The 20,091-nt window shown below is 36.0% G+C and overlaps 2 protein-coding genes across 3 annotated transcripts in view; both read left to right on the forward strand.

The window, feature by feature from the left end:
* PRPSAP1 (phosphoribosyl pyrophosphate synthetase associated protein 1) overlaps positions 1-13,703 on the forward strand; it is a 31,601-nt gene extending 17,898 nt beyond the window's left edge. Inside the window, exons 4-10 of the mRNA XM_051995007.1 lie at positions 2,002-2,174; positions 3,189-3,304; positions 3,797-3,852; positions 4,164-4,309; positions 9,931-10,001; positions 11,035-11,181; positions 11,961-13,703. Coding sequence (XP_051850967.1) covers positions 2,002-2,174; positions 3,189-3,304; positions 3,797-3,852; positions 4,164-4,309; positions 9,931-10,001; positions 11,035-11,181; positions 11,961-12,119 — 868 coding nt within the window. The 3' untranslated portion in view covers positions 12,120-13,703. The remainder of the gene's footprint in view (positions 1-2,001; positions 2,175-3,188; positions 3,305-3,796; positions 3,853-4,163; positions 4,310-9,930; positions 10,002-11,034; positions 11,182-11,960) is intronic.
* A 1,610-nt stretch (positions 13,704-15,313) lies between these two features.
* The window catches only part of QRICH2 (glutamine rich 2), a 32,584-nt gene continuing 27,806 nt past the window's right edge, over positions 15,314-20,091 (forward strand). Inside the window, exons 1-2 of one of the 2 annotated variants that reach the window (XM_051994969.1) lie at positions 15,314-16,141; positions 17,389-17,478. In XM_051994969.1, coding sequence (XP_051850929.1) covers positions 15,632-16,141; positions 17,389-17,478 — 600 coding nt within the window. In that variant the 5' untranslated portion in view covers positions 15,314-15,631. The remainder of the gene's footprint in view (positions 16,142-17,388; positions 17,479-20,091) is intronic. The other variant, XM_051994970.1, reaches the window with a different exon arrangement.

The raw sequence follows: 20,091 nt of genomic DNA on the forward strand, positions 1-20,091 counted from the left end.
TGGGTCTCATTTCTCTTCTAAATTCCATGAGTACAAGAACTTGTCTGAACTTAGATCTTTTTCAGCACCTCCCTCAGTAATCTATATACAGGAGGAAAAGATTATAAATATTTGTTGAATTTAAGTTTCCTAGAAAGAAGATTCTCACACTAACTAAAAAGATAAGACATTGTCTCAAGGAAAAGGCAAAAATATATTACTGGTAAAGGTCCCCATTGCAATTTTCCCTTTTGAACATGGAACCAATTATAGTTGTGATCAGCTTATGCAGAGTAGCAATCCAGAGTCATTGTAACGGAATAGAAATTTCTTTGGTATCTTTGGTCTGTTTTTTTTCCTTTTGATAACAGATCAAAATGGTATATGAAGAGGGAGGGGTGGGTCTGAGAACTCTCTCATTCATACTGTGCAGTTGGGGTTGGTTTCCCCCTGGTGGTAGCAGCATGATAGTACAGCATGGATTGGTGAATGACTAAATTGTAGTGTGTGAATGGAATGGATTATTTTCATATATGTGTAATATGATGTAAGAAGTAACATATGGCATTCAGAGAAATGTAGGAAGATCTTTATGAACTGATAATAATAGGAAGCAAGCTAAACCACAAGAACAATATATAGAAAAAACCATGGATGTAAATGGAAACATTAGTACCTAACTAAATTCTGATTCATTGTAATATATAATCTTAGTTTCTGGGAGAACAAATAATAAATCATATCTGCTTTTCAGTAAAGAGATGGAGGACTGTGGGCATAGGATGTTCAGTATGGCTTACTCTTATCACCTAGTTTGGCTTTTTTTTCGCTTTTTTTTGTTTTTTTGTTTAGAATTGGAGTGTTTATCAAGAAATGAATGCTCTATAATTAAAAATTAAGTAAGCTAAGCAGATTTTCCCTTGGATTGAGAAAAAAATGAGATTGTAGTACAGAAGTAGTATTGAAAGTGGAAGCTATGGTTTGACCCCAAGGAATGTGTGATCAATCACTTAGAAGTTAACTAATCCCCCCATTGTCTTGGTAACTAGTCATGATTTTTTAAATCTCCAACCTAACCATATACCCTTATCACCAACACTTCCCCACTCTGCACCCACTTCTTAGCTGAATATATGCAGGTATTGTTGGGAAAAATTCATCCCTACCTTTTGTCTTCTATAAAGAAGGTAGATTATGTGCTTGAAGATTGTGACCAGTGAATGAGAATCTCTTTTCATTTGAGGCAGGACAGGATGAGTCACGTGGATTATAGTCTAGATCATAAATATTATATTCTATCTATCCCCTTGTCCCAATGCTTCTTTTTCTTCCCTTCATCCCACTGCCAAAAAAAAATTAAAACAAACAAAAAAAAAAAAACAAAAAAAAACAAACACTTCCAAATTTCCTTGTTAGTGTTGAGTATAGTATTATACTTATTTTTGACTCCTTATTTTCTGTTACTCCAAAACTACATATCCAATCAGTTGTCAGATCTTGTTCTACCTTCACACCCTTTATATCCTACTTTTTTCTTTCAGTAGTCCAAATTTTTACCATCTGAAGGTTAAAAATAATGCTTATCCCTTAGAAAGAACAAGTCTTTGAGTTCAACTGTGCTAGTATTTTCCTTTTTCTTTTTTGGCAATTAGATTTTTGTCCCTAAAACCTGAGGATTGTACAAGCAGGTGGCTATTGGTGTCATGTCATGGTGCCTTGCACAATTTACTTGTGATTGTGGTTTGGGATCTGAAACAATCCCCACAGTTACAGATAAGCTAGCATAAAAAACTGAGTATAAGTTCCAGGCAACGGGTTATTTATGTTGTTAAGTTAAATATTCAGAAGTATTTAGCATGAACTGTTAAGTAGGTGGAGCTGGTGAGTCTTCCTTAGAACCCAAAAGAACTGGGGAAGAACTATGATGTAAAAGTTTAGCATTCTGATGCTTTTATTAGTCAGGATTTGGAATGTTATTCAGAATTAAAAATGAATCCTAATGATTACATTTTAATATTTTAGAGATGTGAACACGGCTGTTATGGAGTTATTGATCATGGCCTATGCGCTGAAGACTGCCTGTGCCAGAAATATTACTGGAGTCATCCCTTACTTTCCCTATAGCAAACAAAGTAAAATGAGAAAGAGAGGTTCTATTGTGTGCAAGCTTCTAGCTTCTATGTTAGCCAAAGCAGGTAAGTACAACCAAAAATATTAGAATTTTATAGACTCATTATTGAAGGTGGAACAGAACCAAGTAACCAAGTATCCATTTTTATATATATAAGAGAGAAAATGAATGAGTAAATAAAGGAATAGATAAGGTATGAGTTTTGCTGGTCATTTGCATAGTATAAGTCTACTGCTTGGTTTTTGTAGAATTTGTATAGGGCTCTACTAGTAATTATGGCACAAACTCTTTCCACCAGTATGTTTCTTTTGCCTTTTTTTAGTCTTTAAATATCAGTCTTGTCATTCTGCTAGCCTTTTTTTATCTTTTGGCCTGTTTCATATATTTGTGCTGCTTAATTTGCTAATTCTGTTCCTGTCCAAATTGTTTTCTTTTTAATAGTTTTATGACTGAATTTAAAAAAAAAATCTTTTCATTCCTTATACCATCTTTTACTGGTATTTCTGATTCTTTTACCAAGGTATTTTATTTTCCCAACATTATTTTGCTTTCATGCCTACAACTCAACTTTTCTTCTATGTCAGACAAATAGGAATAACAGAATTTATGATTAAACCTATAAATTGCTTTGCTTTTGATATTTCCACTTTGGTATTTTATTTTTCCAGTTTGCTGCTTGTTGCTTTTATTTTTCCTTCTAATTATCTTTTAATCAAACTATTGTCATCTGCATCTCTTCGTGTTTCAGTGTATATTGACTCATTATTTAAATTTCTTCTTTTATCTTCTCTGTTCTTTGCTAAGTTTTCAGGAACAAGTTCAAACAAATCCTAAGTAGGAGCAAACTTATTTTGCTTCTCAGTTCGGCCTGGTGAATCCTTTGTGTCAGTAATTCTCATTGAGGTGTGATCTTAAAAAGGACCTGTGTGTAACTGACTTGTTGAAGCCTCCTTTGTTGAGCTGCCAGCATCACTCGCCACTCTTTCTCTCAGGGATCCTTAGTTAGACCACAAGATGTTGTCCAGTGTTTCGCTATTTGTAGGTGAGAACATTTTAATTTTTTGTTTTAAAATTTCAGGTTTAACACACATTATAACTATGGATCTTCATCAAAAGGAAATACAAGGCTTTTTCAGCTTTCCTGTGGACAACCTTAGAGCATCACCTTTCCTACTTCAGTATATCCAAGAAGAAGTGAGAAAATTCTTCTCTTAATGCAACTAGCAAAAACATAGTAGTAGTCTTCTTTAAAATATTTTGTTCCTTTGTTCTTTTTCTGGTGTGGGATTCAGGCATCTAAAAGGCAAAACAGATAATTTTTCCCACAGAGGTCTCTTCTAATCATCTGTATAAGGTATAAGCTATTTCAGTCTCCCCATCAACAAGCCATGAGTAATATTCTCATGTTATTTATAGGACAAAAAAGGATTGCATTTTTTCAGTTCATTTAGTGATCTTTTTTACTCTTTTCAAAATTAAAGATTCAGAATTTAATTCTTTTTAGGCCAAAGGGGTTTTTTTTTTTCTGATTTTAAATGACCAATATGTTTTAAAGATTCTTCTTTAGTTATAGTATATTGTTCTGTTTCATGTGATTTTTTTTTTTTACTTCTGATTTTTTAATCTAATTCTGTGACTAGTAATATGCAGTGACATTTATGATTCTTTTTTTTCTTCCTAATTCAGATTCCAAATTACAGAAATGCAGTCATTGTAGCCAAGTCTCCTGATGCTGCAAAAAGGTAAATAAGCCAGAAATATGTTATCTCTTTGCTCCTTTTATTAGAATCTAACTTTGATAGAACTCAGTGACTCTTATACTATAGTCAGTTTTTGTTGATGTAAATAGGTTCTATGTAATACCAAAAGAGTCCACCATCTTCATAAGATACACATACACACATTCAAATTGAGGATCAGGCCATACTTTTTGTGTAAATACGGAGTATATTGGTGTTAAAATTAATTGGAATGGTTTTCTTGATGACAACTAAATAATGATGAAGTGATTCCTAGGGTTCTTTTTCATGAACGTTCTTGGGTTTTCTCCTAGGGCCCAATCATATGCTGAGAGACTTCGCTTGGGTTTAGCTGTAATACATGGAGAAGCTCAGTGTACAGAGCTTGACATGGATGATGGGCGTCATTCTCCTCCGATGGTCAAAAATGCCACTGTACACCCTGGTCTTGAGTTGCCTTGTAAGATTATATTTATTTTTATATCTTTTGAAAGGCAGTATTTATGTAAAGGGCACTGAATAGAGACATCAGGAAACTCTAGTTGTTACTTTCCTTTGTTGGGCCAAAGTTTTCTCTCTTTGTTATGAGAGAAGGTTATGAGCTCTATATCCAATAACTTTTTGTTAACATTAATGCAGCTTAAGTTTTGCCACCATTTAACATATATTTAAAGGAGGTATAATAAAGTTATTGTTGCTGTGTACAATCGATATACTTTTTTAAAAATACAATAAAATATAGGTAACATTATATTTAAAACTAAGTATGTAGCTAGTGGGGATACTTATGTGTAGATAAGTAGCTACCATTTCTATTGGTCTATCGGTAGTTTTTGAAGTATGTCCCTAAGGCCAAAACTATTTTCATAATAGTACTTAAGACATCCTAATTTTTTTAAAATAGCTTTTATTTTCACAATATATGCAAAAAATAATTTTCAACATTTACTCTTGCTTATTCCAAATTTTTCTCTCTCTCTTCCCTCCACCCCACCCCTAGAAACAAGTAATTAAATATATGTTAAATGTATACAATTTTTCCCTATGTATTTCCACAGTTAGCATGTTGTGTAAGAAAAATCAAATAAAAAAAGGGGAAAATTGAGAAAAAAACCAAAAAGCAAGCAAACAACAGAAAAGGTGAAAATACTATGTTATGATCCACGTTCAGTCCCATAGTTCTCTTCTCTGGATGTAGATGGATTTGTCATCACAAGCCTATTGGAATTGGCCTGAAATCACCTCATTGTTGAAAAGAGCCATGTCCATTAGAATTGATCATAGAATAATCTTGCTGTTGCTGTGTACAGTGTTCTCCTGGTTCTACTCACTTCACTTAACATCAGTTCATGTAGGTCTCTGCAGGCATTTCTGCAGGCATCTCTGAAATCATCCTGCTGATCATTTCTTATAGAACGATAATGTTCCATAACATTTATATAACATAACTTATTTAGCCAGTCCCCACCTGATGGGCATCTACTCAGTTTCTAATTCTAGCCACTAAAAATGGGCTATTACAAACATTTTTGCCCATGTGGGTCCTTTTCTCTTTTTTATGATCTTTTTTGGAATACAAGCCCAGTAGAGACACTTCTGGATCAAAGGGTATGCAAAGTTTGAAAGCCCTTTGGGCATAGTTCCAAATTGCTCTTCAGAATGGTTGGATCACTTCACAGCTCCACAGCTCCACCAACAATGCATTAATGTCCCAATTTTCCCACATTTCTTTCACCATTTATCATAATCTTAGCTAATCTGAGAGGTGTGTAGTGGTACCTTGGAGTTGTCTTAATTTGCATTTCTAGAATTGTCTTAATTTGCATTTCTGTAATCAGTAGTGATTTAGAGCATTTTTTCATATGACTAGAAATTTTCTTCACCTGAAAATTGTCATCCTTTGACCATTTATCAATTGGATGAATATTGTAGAATGAGTATTTTTCAGAATTTTTTACATGAAGTCAGATTTGCCTCATGTATTAATTGAGAATTATTTATAGAGAATTCTATAATGTTAGTTACATCTGCTTAAGATAGCTTAGTAACTAGTGAGGAAAAACAGGAACATGAGGAATTACTCACCATTCTGATATTTTTGCCTTGTAAGCATTGCTTTGTCTCCATATTCTCAGCCTGGAGAAATCTTTTGTGAAAATATAAATGAATTCATTTACAGGAAGCAAAGTTCATAGTAGTAATAGTACTAACCCCTTATTAACTTGATTATTATACATGATAGAATTCTGTTTTAACTGGGTTATTTAATTAGCAGCTTTCCAGAGCAAATCATTTTGAAATATATTTATATACATGTAGACCTACATGAGATATCACTTTATTTGAACTTAAAACCTGCTTTAAAATCCAGAGATCCTTATTTTAAATCCTATTTCATTTTTTTTTTGATTATTGAAATATTAAAAGCTCTGAGTTTGTGTCAGAATTTAAGACCAATGGAAAGATATTTCAGCTGAGTGCTTGTGATAACCTTTCCTTTTCTCCCATATTTCCAGCCTTAAGAAATCAGCCATTAGTTTGGCTTCTGATTCACTGTTAAATAAATTCACCTGAATATTCTCTTTTCCCCCTCCTTTTCTCTCTCCTCCTCCCTTATTCTCTCCCTTATCTACCTTTTACCCCTCTTGGGTTCTTATTGTTGGACTTGGTAGATTTTTCTTTTGCTTTTAGAAGCTATAAATGATCTTTTATTCTCTTAAACAGTTGTTCCAAACTATGCTATAATAAAAGGCTTCCAATGTTTGTGTTACTTCATTTATACTACCTCTGGGAAAGAAAGGGCAATGTCCTTATTCTTTAGATAGGTTCTATGATTATGATATGCTGTTCTCATCCTAAAAAGGAGAGTTGTTTCAAAATCTGTTTCTCAGATACTGTCATGCCTTCTTGCCACCATGACACCCAATTTTGTATGCAGCATATATTTGATGCACAATTAGTTTAGTTTGGAATGTTTGCATTCTTAACATTGTAACCCTTCCATTAGTGAGAATCAACATATAAGCATTTCACCATTAATATGGATTTGTCTCAAATATATGGTGGTCATTAATTGGAAAGGCACTGCTTATGGGTTTTTTTGGCTATTATTTGTATTGCCTGCCTTAAAAATTGGATTTTTAGGTTCATGTCTCCTCCACTTTTTACTAAGCATAATTGAGACTCAAGATCTTTTTAAACTAAAAACAAACAAAAAACCCTGCTTCAGGCTCTAATTCTTTATACACATACATAGTGTTAAATTTGAGTTTCAGTTTATAGAAAGAATGGTAGCTATCAAGGAGGGCCATGTTTTCTGGCTTTTTATTTTGCGTAATACTGTGGCAGGTTTTGGGTTAAGTTTTAACTGGGGCTCTGTTCTTGAGCTGTTTTCTCTGTCTTATCAGACTTTTGTTGAGTACTGTTTTCTATTAAGGAATGGAAAAACTTCTTTTAGGGAGCAGAGCAGATATTTCATTCAAGTGCCATCTAATACAAAGAATTGATTTGGCTCTAATGCTGTGATAGGATTGTTAGAATTTCTGATACTCTGTAGAGTTCAGCTGTAACTATCACATTTTACTGGGGACTGATTTACAAGTACTACCTTAAACTCTTTTAAAAGAATATTGTAGTCACTTCTGTTTGTGGACTTAATTTTAACAGTTTTTGTCCACAATTAACCTTCAGTGAACTGGAAGACTAGAAAAAAAGCATTATGTATATATAATAGATATATGTGGCTTCTGGTGTTTTGTTTTTGTTTTTTTTTGCTCTTGACATTTCTTTGATCCTAAACCACCATCATTAAAAACAAAAAAACAAAAACAAAAACAAAAAAAACTATTTTCTTTTATTAGGATGAATTATTTTTTTAATGTGAAATGCCTATTGGAGCTCTACTCTTTTCCTTTTTAAATTTTTGTTATATTGGTATCTTTTATATATAACATTTATTCGTCTACCCTATTCTAAAAGTTATTTTGAATAGTTTTTGGAATTGACTTAATCAGTTTTGTCCATTGTTTATTTAAAATACAGTTAAGAAATTTTGCTTTTGAGAGAGAGCTATTAAGTAACAAATTTTTCTTTATTTTTGCTCCCCACCCAATTTTTGAATTTTAAATAATTAATATATTTTCATGAAGATGGAGAATGTTTTGGTAGAAAACTAACCACAAAGTTGACTGTCATATTTTTTACATCACAGTGGAATAAAACTTCACTTCTGCTAGTATTTGATGTGGTTATGGGTAGATATTGGCTTGCAATTTCTTTCTTTTTTTGCAGAGTAAAAAATGATCAAGAAAAAGGATCCCCCCATCTTTTTAAGAAGCCGGTAGGTCAATATAACTACCTACCTGTGTGGTTTATCTTAAACTGCTTAAAGACAGTTTAACTGCTTCCACTGGTAGCTTTTCCCTTTTTAAAATAACATTAATGGGAGCAGCTAGGTGGCACAGTAGATAGAGCACCAGCCTTGAAGTCAGGAGGGCCTGAGTTCAAATCTGACCTTGGACACTTAACACTTCCTAGCTGTGACTCTAGGCAAGTCATTTAACCCCAATTGTCTCAACCAAAAGAAAAAGAAATAATATTAATGTATAGGAGCTTGGGGCTTCTTGGCCTCAGAAAATAATACAGAAAATAAAATTACTATTGGTAATTTTTTTTTGGACAGAAAGGCCAATATCTTAAATTTGCTGATAAAATAATTTCTCTTCAGCTCATCAACTGAATTCAACAAACTTTTATTCACTGAGTTGTAGAGTAAAATGGGATTGGATTCAACTATAATCTCTTTGATAATAAGAGCAGAATCCCCAAAATTCAATAATTATGTGAATAAAATCAAAATATTTTAATTAACTTTGAAATCAGAGTTATTTTTCAGTCTTAATCTTTGTTTTATACAAAATCAGAATTTGTTCTAAATTTCTGCACTTTTAGATATTTTTTGTTTAAGTGGAACTTATTCTTTCTTGGAAAGAATTTTCAAATTCTGTTTCTTGGCCCTTATGAAAAGGCTTTTTTTATTTTTTTAAGGAATCTGGTATAGATGGGGTGTGGCTACATGTGAGATTTGGAGCATGGTTATTGCCTCACAGATGCAATTAAGGACAACCACACTAATCCATCTCCTGACCTATCTCCTTATTGATTTTCTGGCTTTGAGTTCAAAGACAGTTTGTATCTATGGGAATATTCTTCCCTACATGTAAAGATAGTTTTCAGCATTCATTTTTGTAAGATTGTGTGCTCTGGATTTTTTTCCCAGTACCTCCCCTCCCCAATACAGCAAGCAATCTAATCTTGGTTAAATATATGCAGTTCTTTTAAATGTATTTACATCTTTGTCATGTGTAAGAAAAATCAGACCAAAGAGGGCAGGAGAGGAAGCTATGGGAATATTCTCAGTAAATTTCCAGATTTTCAGAAATTCTTTCTCTAATGAGCTCAACCTCTACCCAGAAATAACTCCAAGAAGATTCCCTCCCCTGTAGCAGTCCAGTTTTTTCTTCAGTCTCAGACCATGACTCTACAGGGGTAGGTAGAATCACCACTAATGTCTATATAAGTTATTTCTGAGGGAAGCAAGGTGGCATGATAGATAGAAACCTACCTGGGTTCTGATACATGCTGGCAGGGGAATCCTGGGCAAGGCACTTTCCTTCTCAGTGCCCCAGACAAGCTCTCAGATGGGAGTTGCAGAGAAGATGCTGATCTGTCCTATCCAAGGAAGTTCCTCACTGGGAATCTTTCAAAACAATTTCTGAACTGCATCAAATAACATAGAAATTCAGACCAGCCACAGAGGGACTTAAAGCTTTCTTTCCTATTCTCTTCTTCCCGGCTAGACTGAGATAGGCTTTGCAAAAACAGCTGAGGAGTCTTCCAAGGCCTATGATCCCAGGAAGGTCTGCTTCTGGCTCTTGGCAGCCTGGGACCACACTAGATTTGATGATGGGGAAGCATTGAGAATCTTAGTGGCAAAACCATTTTAAATGGTGAATGAGAGAGAACATTCCTCTTCTGACTATAAATACTAAGTTTTTGTTGTTTTTTTTTTTTTTCCCCTAGTGATGATGGCTAAAGAAAAACCACCAATCACAGTAGTTGGAGATGTTGGAGGGCGGATAGCCATTATAGTGGTATGGAATCCTTCATTCATAGCAAAAACATTACAGACACTCGAACTTTACTTGTTGATGTCACTGCTACAACACACCGACACATGCGTATAGGCACATATATTGTTAATAGTTCATGCTTTTAATCTTTTTTATATCATGGTGGTTTTACATCTTTGTATTTATATTTGGGGGAGGGGAGGCAAGGCAATCAGGGTTAAGTGACTTGCTCATGATCACATATTTGGTACCAAGTGTCTGAGGCTGGTTTTATACTTCAGTCCTTCTGATTCCAAAGCCTGTTCTCTATCCACAGTGCTCCCTAGCTGCTTGATTGGTAAAGTACCTCCAGTCTTTTATCCAATAGCTCTAATGACTGGTAGAAAAATTTATGAAATAATTGTGAAGGCCAGAATGTAAATTCTGCTCATGAAATGAGACAAAAAGAATAAAAATCTCAAAATTACATTTTTGAGCCAATGGTTATTCACTGTGCTCTAGCCAAAGAGACTAGTTCCATGATATTTAATAACAAATATTATTTTTATCACAAAGGTAAGCCTGTGTCCCAAGTTCAGATTCCTCCTACCTAGCCTTTAGTTTATTTTAATTTTGCATTCACCCACAACTCTCTTTAAAATTTCTTTCCTGGGACAGTCTTATTCCCTTGTTGAGGAATTCTTCTGGTGTGGTTCCAATGAACTTGATTTATCAAGAGCTTGAATGAGAGATTAAATATTTATATTTATATACACTAAAATCCTGCTGCTTGGGCTAGTAAGACAGCCACATAAAAGTCTTATTGCTATGTTTATCCTTGGCTTAGGGTGGTCTTTAGTTGAAGTAGTCAGAATAATTGTAAACTCAGATAACATACAATGTGAAACAGCCTGCAGATAGAGATAAGAAAAATACATTTTATTTCCTTAAAAAAAGAAAAAGCTTACTAATAGGAGAATTAAATTATCTTTCCTTTGTTTCTGTGTTTAAGGTAAAGCATAGGAATAGATTAAGACAGTAACAAGTCTCTAATTCTGTTCTGCTTTCTCCCCAGGATGACATCATTGATGATGTGGAAAGTTTTGTTGCTGCTGCTGAGATACTCAAAGAGCGAGGTGCCTACAAGATTTATGTCATGGCCACTCATGGCATTTTGTCTGCAGATGCCCCTCGTCTCATTGAGGAATCATCCATTGATGAAGTATGTTCTGGTTTTAATCCTTCTTTACTTCTGAGCTGGCCAGTCATTGTTCATTGCTACTTTTTCTGTTAATGGCAAAAGCAGAAAACTCACAAATCTAGTATTTAAAAGCATGAAATGATTTGGCTTGTGATCCCCAGAATATGACACATCTGGGACCAGAACCCAGGTCTTAAGGCCCATTTATAAGATAGTTATGTAGGTACATGCATGTAGTGTTGTATAGTGCAAAATGTTTCATTCACAGGAACTTTGTGGGTTGATATTGCAGCCATGAAATGATGAATTTTCCCATTTTTCAGATTAGGCAAGGTAAGGGGTAGGAAGGGGAAACAGTTTGCCCAAGGGTAAGGAAGAAGTGGCCACTTTCTTTCTTCAGAAAAGCATATTTTAGAATGTGATCATCAAAATCATTAGAAAATAGCATCATTAAAAAATATTTCTTTGGGAAGCAATTTTCCCAATTCGGGTTCTGCAGGGTAAATAAAAAACTTTATCAACAGAATATTTAATTAAGACAGTTGATATATCATTCCAGTATCAAACTCAGCAATTGCTAGTTATTTTAGAAATAAGCTTAAATATACAAATAGCAGTATACTCTTTAAATCTGACATCATCTCCACCTTTTTTTTTTTTTAATTGCTACCCAGCTTAGTATTCTCATTTCTATTTTAGAAACTAAGATTTTTAAAATGAGGATTCTTTGAAAGGAATCTGTGGGGAATTATTTCAAAAATTGATAACACTGTTTCTTTTCTGTCACCTTGTGGCTTTAGGTGGTTGTGACCAACACAGTTCCTCATGAAGTACAGAAGCTGCAGTGTCCCAAGATAAAGACTGTTGATATCAGTTTGATTCTTTCAGAAGCAATAAGGAGAATCCACAATGGGGAATCCATGGCTTACCTATTTAGAAACATTACTGTAGATGACTAGAATGCAGACTTACTTTTGTTCTGGGGCTTTTGAGGGAAAAAAGGCATGGCCATCAGTTATGTACATCAAATGTTTCTTAGGGGAGGAGAATGCTGGAGGTTTCTTAGATGGTGGATAAGCAAAAGAAAATTAACTTGAGCAGTGTTTATACCAGAAACTTTCTTTTACCCTGTGGAGAAGCATTGTAACAGAGTTGATGAAAAAGAAATGAGTCAGCTGACTGAAGGATCTCCTATCAATCCAATGCTTTTTTATAAAAGCTATTAAGTCTCATGCTTAAAATGAATATTTCAAAGACTTATCTGAAACTGTTTCATAACTCAACTAATTTGTTCATTTCTTGGAAAATGGATTTGTTACATTGAAACTGCTTCTACAAACAGAATACTTACCTATAGTGCTTATGAATCAAGTTTCTGTTTAAGAAAGGAACTAAGTATTCTGCATGAGTATAAGCAAGAATGTTTCATTTCATGGGGTTAAATGCAGTTTATACATGGGATAGGAAATTGTACAGTGATATCAAGATTGAGTTATTTAGCCTATGAATCTGGCCACCTTATATATTCAGGCTTTCCTTAAGTTGCAATTTAAATACTTTATCTAATTCCATTCTGAACTGCACTGCAGAAGTCAAGAAAAAGTCCCCATCCTCCTTCCCCCTTTACATGTGCTCAACCACTCCATGTCCTTTCCCATCCTACTACATGAGTTGTGTGTATGGTGACTACTTGGGGACTAAAATGATAAATTACATGGCAATGTGAAATTAAAATCCCTCTTTATTAGCTCACAATGTCTGTATGGTGTATGAAATGAATAGATTCATGCTTTTGCCTGTACTCATCCCTTCTAATTAGGGTCAGTCATCTGTTGGGAGTTGAGGGTGTAGCTTACCTTCTGTAGTGACCTAGAATTCATTCCATTTTCATTAATATTTGAGGGTTAAAAAGCATAAATGGAACTCTAGTGCAGTCACATTTCTCCCAGCAATAAGTTAAATATATAGATAAACCTTTTTAGCCAGTTTAATTTAGTTCTTCCAGAGCTGCTTCCACACTACTGAAATTTGCTACTGTCTTGAAAATAGGTAGAATTTTAGTTGGGAAGACCATGAGGATTTAGGAAAAGCAGTGTAGTGTCTTAAGGTGGAGCCTCTAGAGATCAATTAGTTGTGTAACATTGGGAACATTATTTTTATCCCTCCGAATGGAATGGATCCATTTCCTTCATTGAAAGACAGAAAGGTATGGACTGAAGTCCCTTCAGCTTCTAGGATCTGTTGGCCTGTTTACCACAATAACAAAATTTTGCATTTGATTCTAATGCTGTATGGCAAATATTTTCTTTATTAGAATACAGAATCTCCTTGTGGCCAAAATGTATTATTTCTCCACTTTTGTCAAAGTTGGGTGTCTGGAAAACTGATTTCAGTAATTCTGAAGAAAAATTAACCATAGTTCTCCAAGAGTTAACTTAAGGTGAATGAGTTAATTTTGTTTTCTATGCTGTCATAGGAATCTGCTAGAGTGTAGACGGGTGTAATTTTTTTTTTAAGTTAAATTAATAAATGGCAATGGAGTACCTCTTCTCAATTTTCATTGATCTTTCCATTCAATCTATCAAAAGTTAGCTGAGTTAATATCCCTTTTATCATCACTACTCCCATTTTAATGAAGTCAAGTAGCATAAGAACCTATTCATTTATGCCACTTTTGAGTGAAGAGAACTAGTCTTTGAGATGACATGTTCTAATTCACCAAAGTAGGATGCAAAGTTTCTTTGAAAATTAGCTCCAGCCCTCTTTTAAGTGGGATGATTTTCTCTCTGCAGTAGTTTAACAATTCCAGATTTGGAGTCAAAACAAAACCTAATCCCACCTACCACTTAATACCTTTTTGACTTTCCAACACCTCTCAACTTTGAGTCTTTTTTCATTTGCAAATTGAAGAAATTGGACTTAAATCTTTTAAGAACCTTTCTAGCCATGATCCAGTTGAACAGTGCCCATGGTTAGGCCTGAAATATTAAGCTTCATCTTTCTAATTTGCAAAACTGAGATTTGACAAGTGCACATTTAATTTTAGAGCAATCTGTCAATGTAGCAGAAGAAAGTCTTGCCACACAAAACACTTTGGAGATAATAGGTATTTACCACTTCTCTGCCTCCATAGTGAAACTCCAAAGAGCCCCCTTATTTTAAATAGCAAGAATCCTTAACCTTTTTTGCCCAATGAACTACTTTGGCAGCCAAGTGAGAATTTGAAGAGGGATTGGGGGGATCCTTTAGAGTAATGTTTCTAAATTAATAAAACAGTTTTACAAAATAAGATAATTATGAAATGCGGTTGTCAAAAGTTGTTTTTCCAAATAAATTCATGTCGGAACAGAAGTGAATGCAAGGGATAATGCTGTAAAAAATTACCCTGACATGCGTTCTATCAATAAAAAGTCATTTAAAAAAAAAAAAAAAGGAAGCTTGAGGCACGACTCCCCATCCCACGACTAGAGGTGCTTACACTAATACCATTAATTTAAAAAAAAAAAAAATGAACTGGAAAAAAAAAATCAATTCATGGATCCTACATTAAGAACAAGCTAGCTGTTACGATGGGTAGGACCCTGAATCTGGTGAATTCTAACGTAGCTAGCTAGGTGACCTCAGCCCTCCGGATCTTTCGGTTTTTTGGAAAGGATAAGTTCGTAGAGTCAGAAGGCAATCACAGTCTGGCTTTCCTTGTTCGGACGCTGTTGGACGTGGGGGTTGTTGGTATCGATGGAAAATGCTTTTGAGGCACGCGCCGGCCCCGGAAACGAGTCGCTCGCTTCCCCAACGGACCTAGCTTTACTCCACCTTTCCGTCCTAAGTTGGAGGGTTTGCTCTGAACCGGGAGTTCTTCCCGTGGAACTCGTAGCGAGCCGTGCTGCTGCTTTTGCGACTGTTACCGAGCAACCACAAATAGTAAAAGAATAAAATCCCCCTTCGGAGAAAACAAATGGTACGCCGGACGTTTCGAACCGCCGGGAGAACAAACCGAATTGGCGGAGAACCAATGGGAGGGAGAGGGTGGAACGCCCGGACTGGGAGACTTGGAGATTAGGTACTGCGTGGAGGTCTAGCTGACAACGTAGGAAAAAGCTTTGAGATTTCCTGAGTCGACGGTGGGAGGTGGGAGGGAGGGGGATGGGGGGAGGGAGGTCTGCCTGGGGCAGGGCTTCCAAGAGGGGCTAGTAAGCCCTTGCTTGGACAGCTTCCTCCCTGGGTTCGCACATCCTTAGATCCCGATAGCGTCGTCCTCCGGCAAGTGGGACATCTAGCAATCAAATAATAGTTAACTTGGCCGAGCTGGGTAAGGGAACCGAGACCGCTGGAGGCAATAGGCAGGGGCTTGCCGAAGACACCGTTCTGGACTCAACCAGACGGGGCGAAGAACTGGCCTTTTCTTTCCACCGAGGGAGCCCATCCCGAGCCTGACCCATTTGAATGTTGAATCGATCTAAGTGGACTAATCATGCCTTCCAGAGTCAATCTAGCGGAGCTGCTGGACCTTTCAATTGGCACGCCGGAGATTGGGGCAGTCAACTTCAATGCCCTCCACGCCTTGCTCACGGTTGTGCTCAAGCAACTGAATCTGCAGGATTTCAAAACTGAGCTGCCACCCCAGATCACCGAGCAGACCCGGAGCATAGAGTCTTTGCGGCTCCCCTCCAAGGAAAAGAGAAAGCCCAGCCTCACCAAGGCTGCTTTAGGGAGACTAGCACCTCAGGAAATAGAGGCTCAGGTGAAGGACCTGGGGGGACAGGTACAGGATTTAGGCAAACAAATCCAAGCCATTGAGAACCAAGTGCAGGACATCGGCTCCCACGTCAATGTGTTTGGGGAGCAAATGGCTGCTTTGGACAGGCTGCCATCCGGTACCGATCTGCTAGAGAAGACTCCGACTGGCTCCCGTGTGTCAGACATATGGCAAATGTTGCAGCTGAAAAAGAAAGTGGAAGCCAACGAGGATGGGGTTTCTAAGGTGAGCCAGTTTCGGTGACTGGCTGAGAGGCTAGAGCGGGAGAGAGGGAAGGATCGTCTTCCTGGGGACTTTTGAGTTTCCTTTCATTAGCTCATTAAAGTTTGGTCAAGTTAGGTTTCTCCTGTCGTTAACGGACAGGTTCTGAAGGAGGAGAAATACTGGCTGGATTCGTGGAGAGAAAGGAGAGCTTTCCTTTCCCAGACCCCTAACTGTAGTAGACATCGGAGGCTCTAGAAAAGGCAGGAGGTGCCTCCACACCAGAAAGTAATGGAGAGTAGGGAGTCCTGGTAGTGAGGGATGGGAGGTTAGGCACTCCAAGGTTTAGGAACACTCTGGCTCAAACTTCACACTTCCTCAGTCCGAATCTAGAAGATGCTGGAAAAGGACCTTAGACATCAGTCAAATCACTTCATTTTTCACAAAGTGAAGTCACTTGCCCCAGATCACATAAAGTTACTGACGTAGTTGGGACTAACATCTCACCTCCTGCTTAGACTGGTGCTCTTTCCAATACTGAACTGTAATCTCACCAGAGAAAAATCTAAAATCATTTCATTTTTGAAATTAGGCTATTTTGAACAGGATATTAAGAAAATTTTTATTCAAAAAAGTAATAATAGCTACAAGAACTCAAAAGAATGTTTAGATAGTTGTGGTAAATAATAAATTTTGACCATTTCAATAGTAAAAATTCTGATATCTTTCACTCAAGTGAGCTACAGACACACACACACACACAGTGAGATTCCTGAGCAATTTCAGATCCCAAGTATCAGCCCCAGATTGAGAGCTTTTTTCCTGACTGACTGGAGGATCCCACGACAGAGGTAAGAGTAGGACTTAGGCATCCCTCATTCACCAGACATGCACTCATTCTTCATGGCAAAGGGGAAAGAAAGCTAAGACCCAGATAACAAGAGTTTTTTCTCAGCCTGGGGAAACTACCCCACTAGGTCCCAGGTAGGGGTGTACTAGTATTTGTTTAACAAGTGACTCTCCAGGAAAAAAAAAATGTTCATGATGTGCATTTAAAAAAAAAATTTAAGTTTAATCTACATTATTAACATTTTCTCAGCAACAACTTAACAAAATCAATACACCAAATCCTGCTTTGTAGTATTTGTGGATTTTCTGAGATGTAAATGCTGATACTGAAAATTTGACAGTCAATTCCAGTAGGTTCAAGCTGACTCCAGCACACTCCTGGACAGATATATCATCCCAGCTTCTGTTGGTTCCTCCTGCAGGCCATAGGACTGATTGAGGATGTCATGAATGAAGTCAAAGACTTGAAAGGGGATCCAGAGAAGGGGTATCTTCAGAAGGATATTCCCCAGGTGAGAAGGAGCTTTCTTGCCCATCTTCCGGGTCCCAAGCAGTCCAAGTGTCACCAGGGTTCCTTCTTCCAGCACTCCTGTTGAGATCAATGCAGACTTCCAAGTCTTAGCAGGAATCTGGTCTGATTCTCAAAAATCAGGGGATCATTTGGGCCTTTACTCTAAAGAACAAGTGGATTTTTAAACCTTTAGAACTCTTCCCCACTCCTGTCTTCTATTGCTTAGCTGGCAGCAGCAGAGGTCACAAGCCCAAGCTTTAAGATTTGCACTGATTTTGAAAACTTCATAGTAGGAAATGGAGAAATTATCCAAAACTAATTTTAACAGAGCTATTTAAAAGTAAAATTCCAGGAATCGGCACATTTTTGAGGGCAGAAGGCAATGTGAAGAAGAAAGAAAAGGGGGGGGGGGACTGAAATAACTTGAGGCAAAGATGGGAGATGGGATTCATTTGGCACATTTTGCTCTACCACAATCCCACAGACATATGCTATGGGAACACAAAGGGGTAGAGATTAGACCAGAAAGGGAGGGAAACTTTTCAAAAGCTACTGTCCTCGGGGGAAAAAAAAAAAAAAAAAAAAAGTGTAGAACAACAAAGGAAAGCAATTTTTAATCTGGTTTGGATTTGCTTTCTTTTTTCTGTCTAAGAAGGGAAGTTTATACTCCTCACCCACTTTCTAAATGAGGGACATAAAATAATCAATAGTTGCTTATTTTGCCCAAGGAACATGGGTGATAAATTAAAAGGACAAGGAAAATGTAATTAAGGAGACAGAGAAACAATGAAAAAGAAAAAGAGGAGAGGTAGATAAAGACATTCAAGGGGAATAGAAGAAAAAGAGGCACAGATAGGCTGATAGATGTCTATTTCTCTTGCACTTTTACAAATTTGACTATGTATCAGGGCATAAAAACATCATAAACGCTGAAAAGAAGAATCATTAAATGAATCCTTTCTGAGTCATAATGCAATAAAAATTACATTCAGTAAAGACATTGGAAGCATAGATTAAAATTAATTGGAAACAAAATAATTCTAAAGAATGAATGGGTAAAAGAACATATCATAGAACCAAGCAATAATTTCATAAAAGACAATGACAACAATGAGACATTTCAAAACTTGTGGGAGGCAGCCAAAGAAGTACTTAGAGGAAATTGTGTCTACATCAATTTTTTAACAAGAAAGAGCAGATGGATAAATTGGATGTGAAATTTTAAAAACTAAAAAAAAAAAAAAAAAAAAGAAAGACAAATTAAAAATCTCCAATTAATAACACAGAAGTTCTGAAAATCAAAGGAGAGATAAACAATACCGTAAATTTTTTTTAATGGACTAAATTAAAGAGCTCATTTTATGGAAAGAAATAGATTAATCAATGATTAATTTGATTTTTTAAAAAAATAAGAGAAGGCTAGGTTTCCTTACATCCTAATATTTGTTCACTTGTATTTTAAACTAAGTTCTTAGACAGGTTACCTAAGACTCAGAGAAGTTATAACTTGTCTTCGATCACAAAGAGTAAATGTCTGAGATAAGATATGAACTCAGATTCTTCTAAGTTTAAAATTTTTACTGGTTTAGAATTGTATCAAAAACATATTGAGAAATCCTCCAACTATTCTTGATTAATTTCAACACTAATTATAATTATTAATATTATTTATAATTATATATATATAATAATTAATTATAAAAAATAAAATTCCCTACATAAGCACATTTTCCAGGAGCTTGGTGAAATTAACAATGACAAAACAAAAATAAAAACCCTCAAATGACTGAGGCACTCTACTATACTATATTAATTTCTTTTAGGAAAGATTGAGAGCATTAATTTTTTTTTTTTTTTTTTTGGTGAGACAGTTGGGGTTAAGTGACTTTCCCAGAATCACATAGTTAGCAAGTTTTAAAAGTGTCTGAGGCTAGATTTGAACTAAGGTCCTCTTGCAGGACTACAGGGACAACATTCTATGCACTGTCCTATCTAGCTGCCCCTATGCTGTATTTCTAAACATCAAAATAGGTATTTGAAATAAAATATTACTTTTTTTTTCGTGGAGGCAATTGGAGTTAAGTGACTTGCCCCGGATCACACAGCTAGGAAGTATTAAGTGTCTGAGACCACATTCGAACTCAGGTCCTCCTGACTTCTGGTGCTCCATCCACTGTGTCACCTAGCTGCCCCTGTTATTTTCTCTGAGAAATTCTGAAGATTTTTTGCACATGAGTGTGGAGGAATGATTTCAATTCAACAAACATTAATTAAGCCTCAATTATGTGCCAGGCCCTGGATGTTAGGTACTAAAGATAAAAAGGAAAAAAAAATGCATCTTGTCCTCAAAGAAGTTTTAGTCTTAATAACAGAGAACAACAGAAACTCAATGTACACAGATCAATAAACACACAATATACAGAAAATAGCAGGTGATGAAGTGAATAGAATTCTGGATCTGGAGTCAGGAAGACTCATCTTCCTGAAATCAACTTTGGTCTCAGACACTAGTTGTGTGAGTAGTCACATAATCCTCTTTGCCATAGTTTCCTCATCTGTAAAATGAGCTGGAGAAGGAAATGGTGAACTATTCCAATATTTTTGCGAAGAAAAC

This window comes from Antechinus flavipes, chromosome 4 (assembly GCF_016432865.1).
Source record: "Antechinus flavipes isolate AdamAnt ecotype Samford, QLD, Australia chromosome 4, AdamAnt_v2, whole genome shotgun sequence".
NCBI classification, from domain to species: Eukaryota; Metazoa; Chordata; class Mammalia; order Dasyuromorphia; family Dasyuridae; genus Antechinus; species Antechinus flavipes.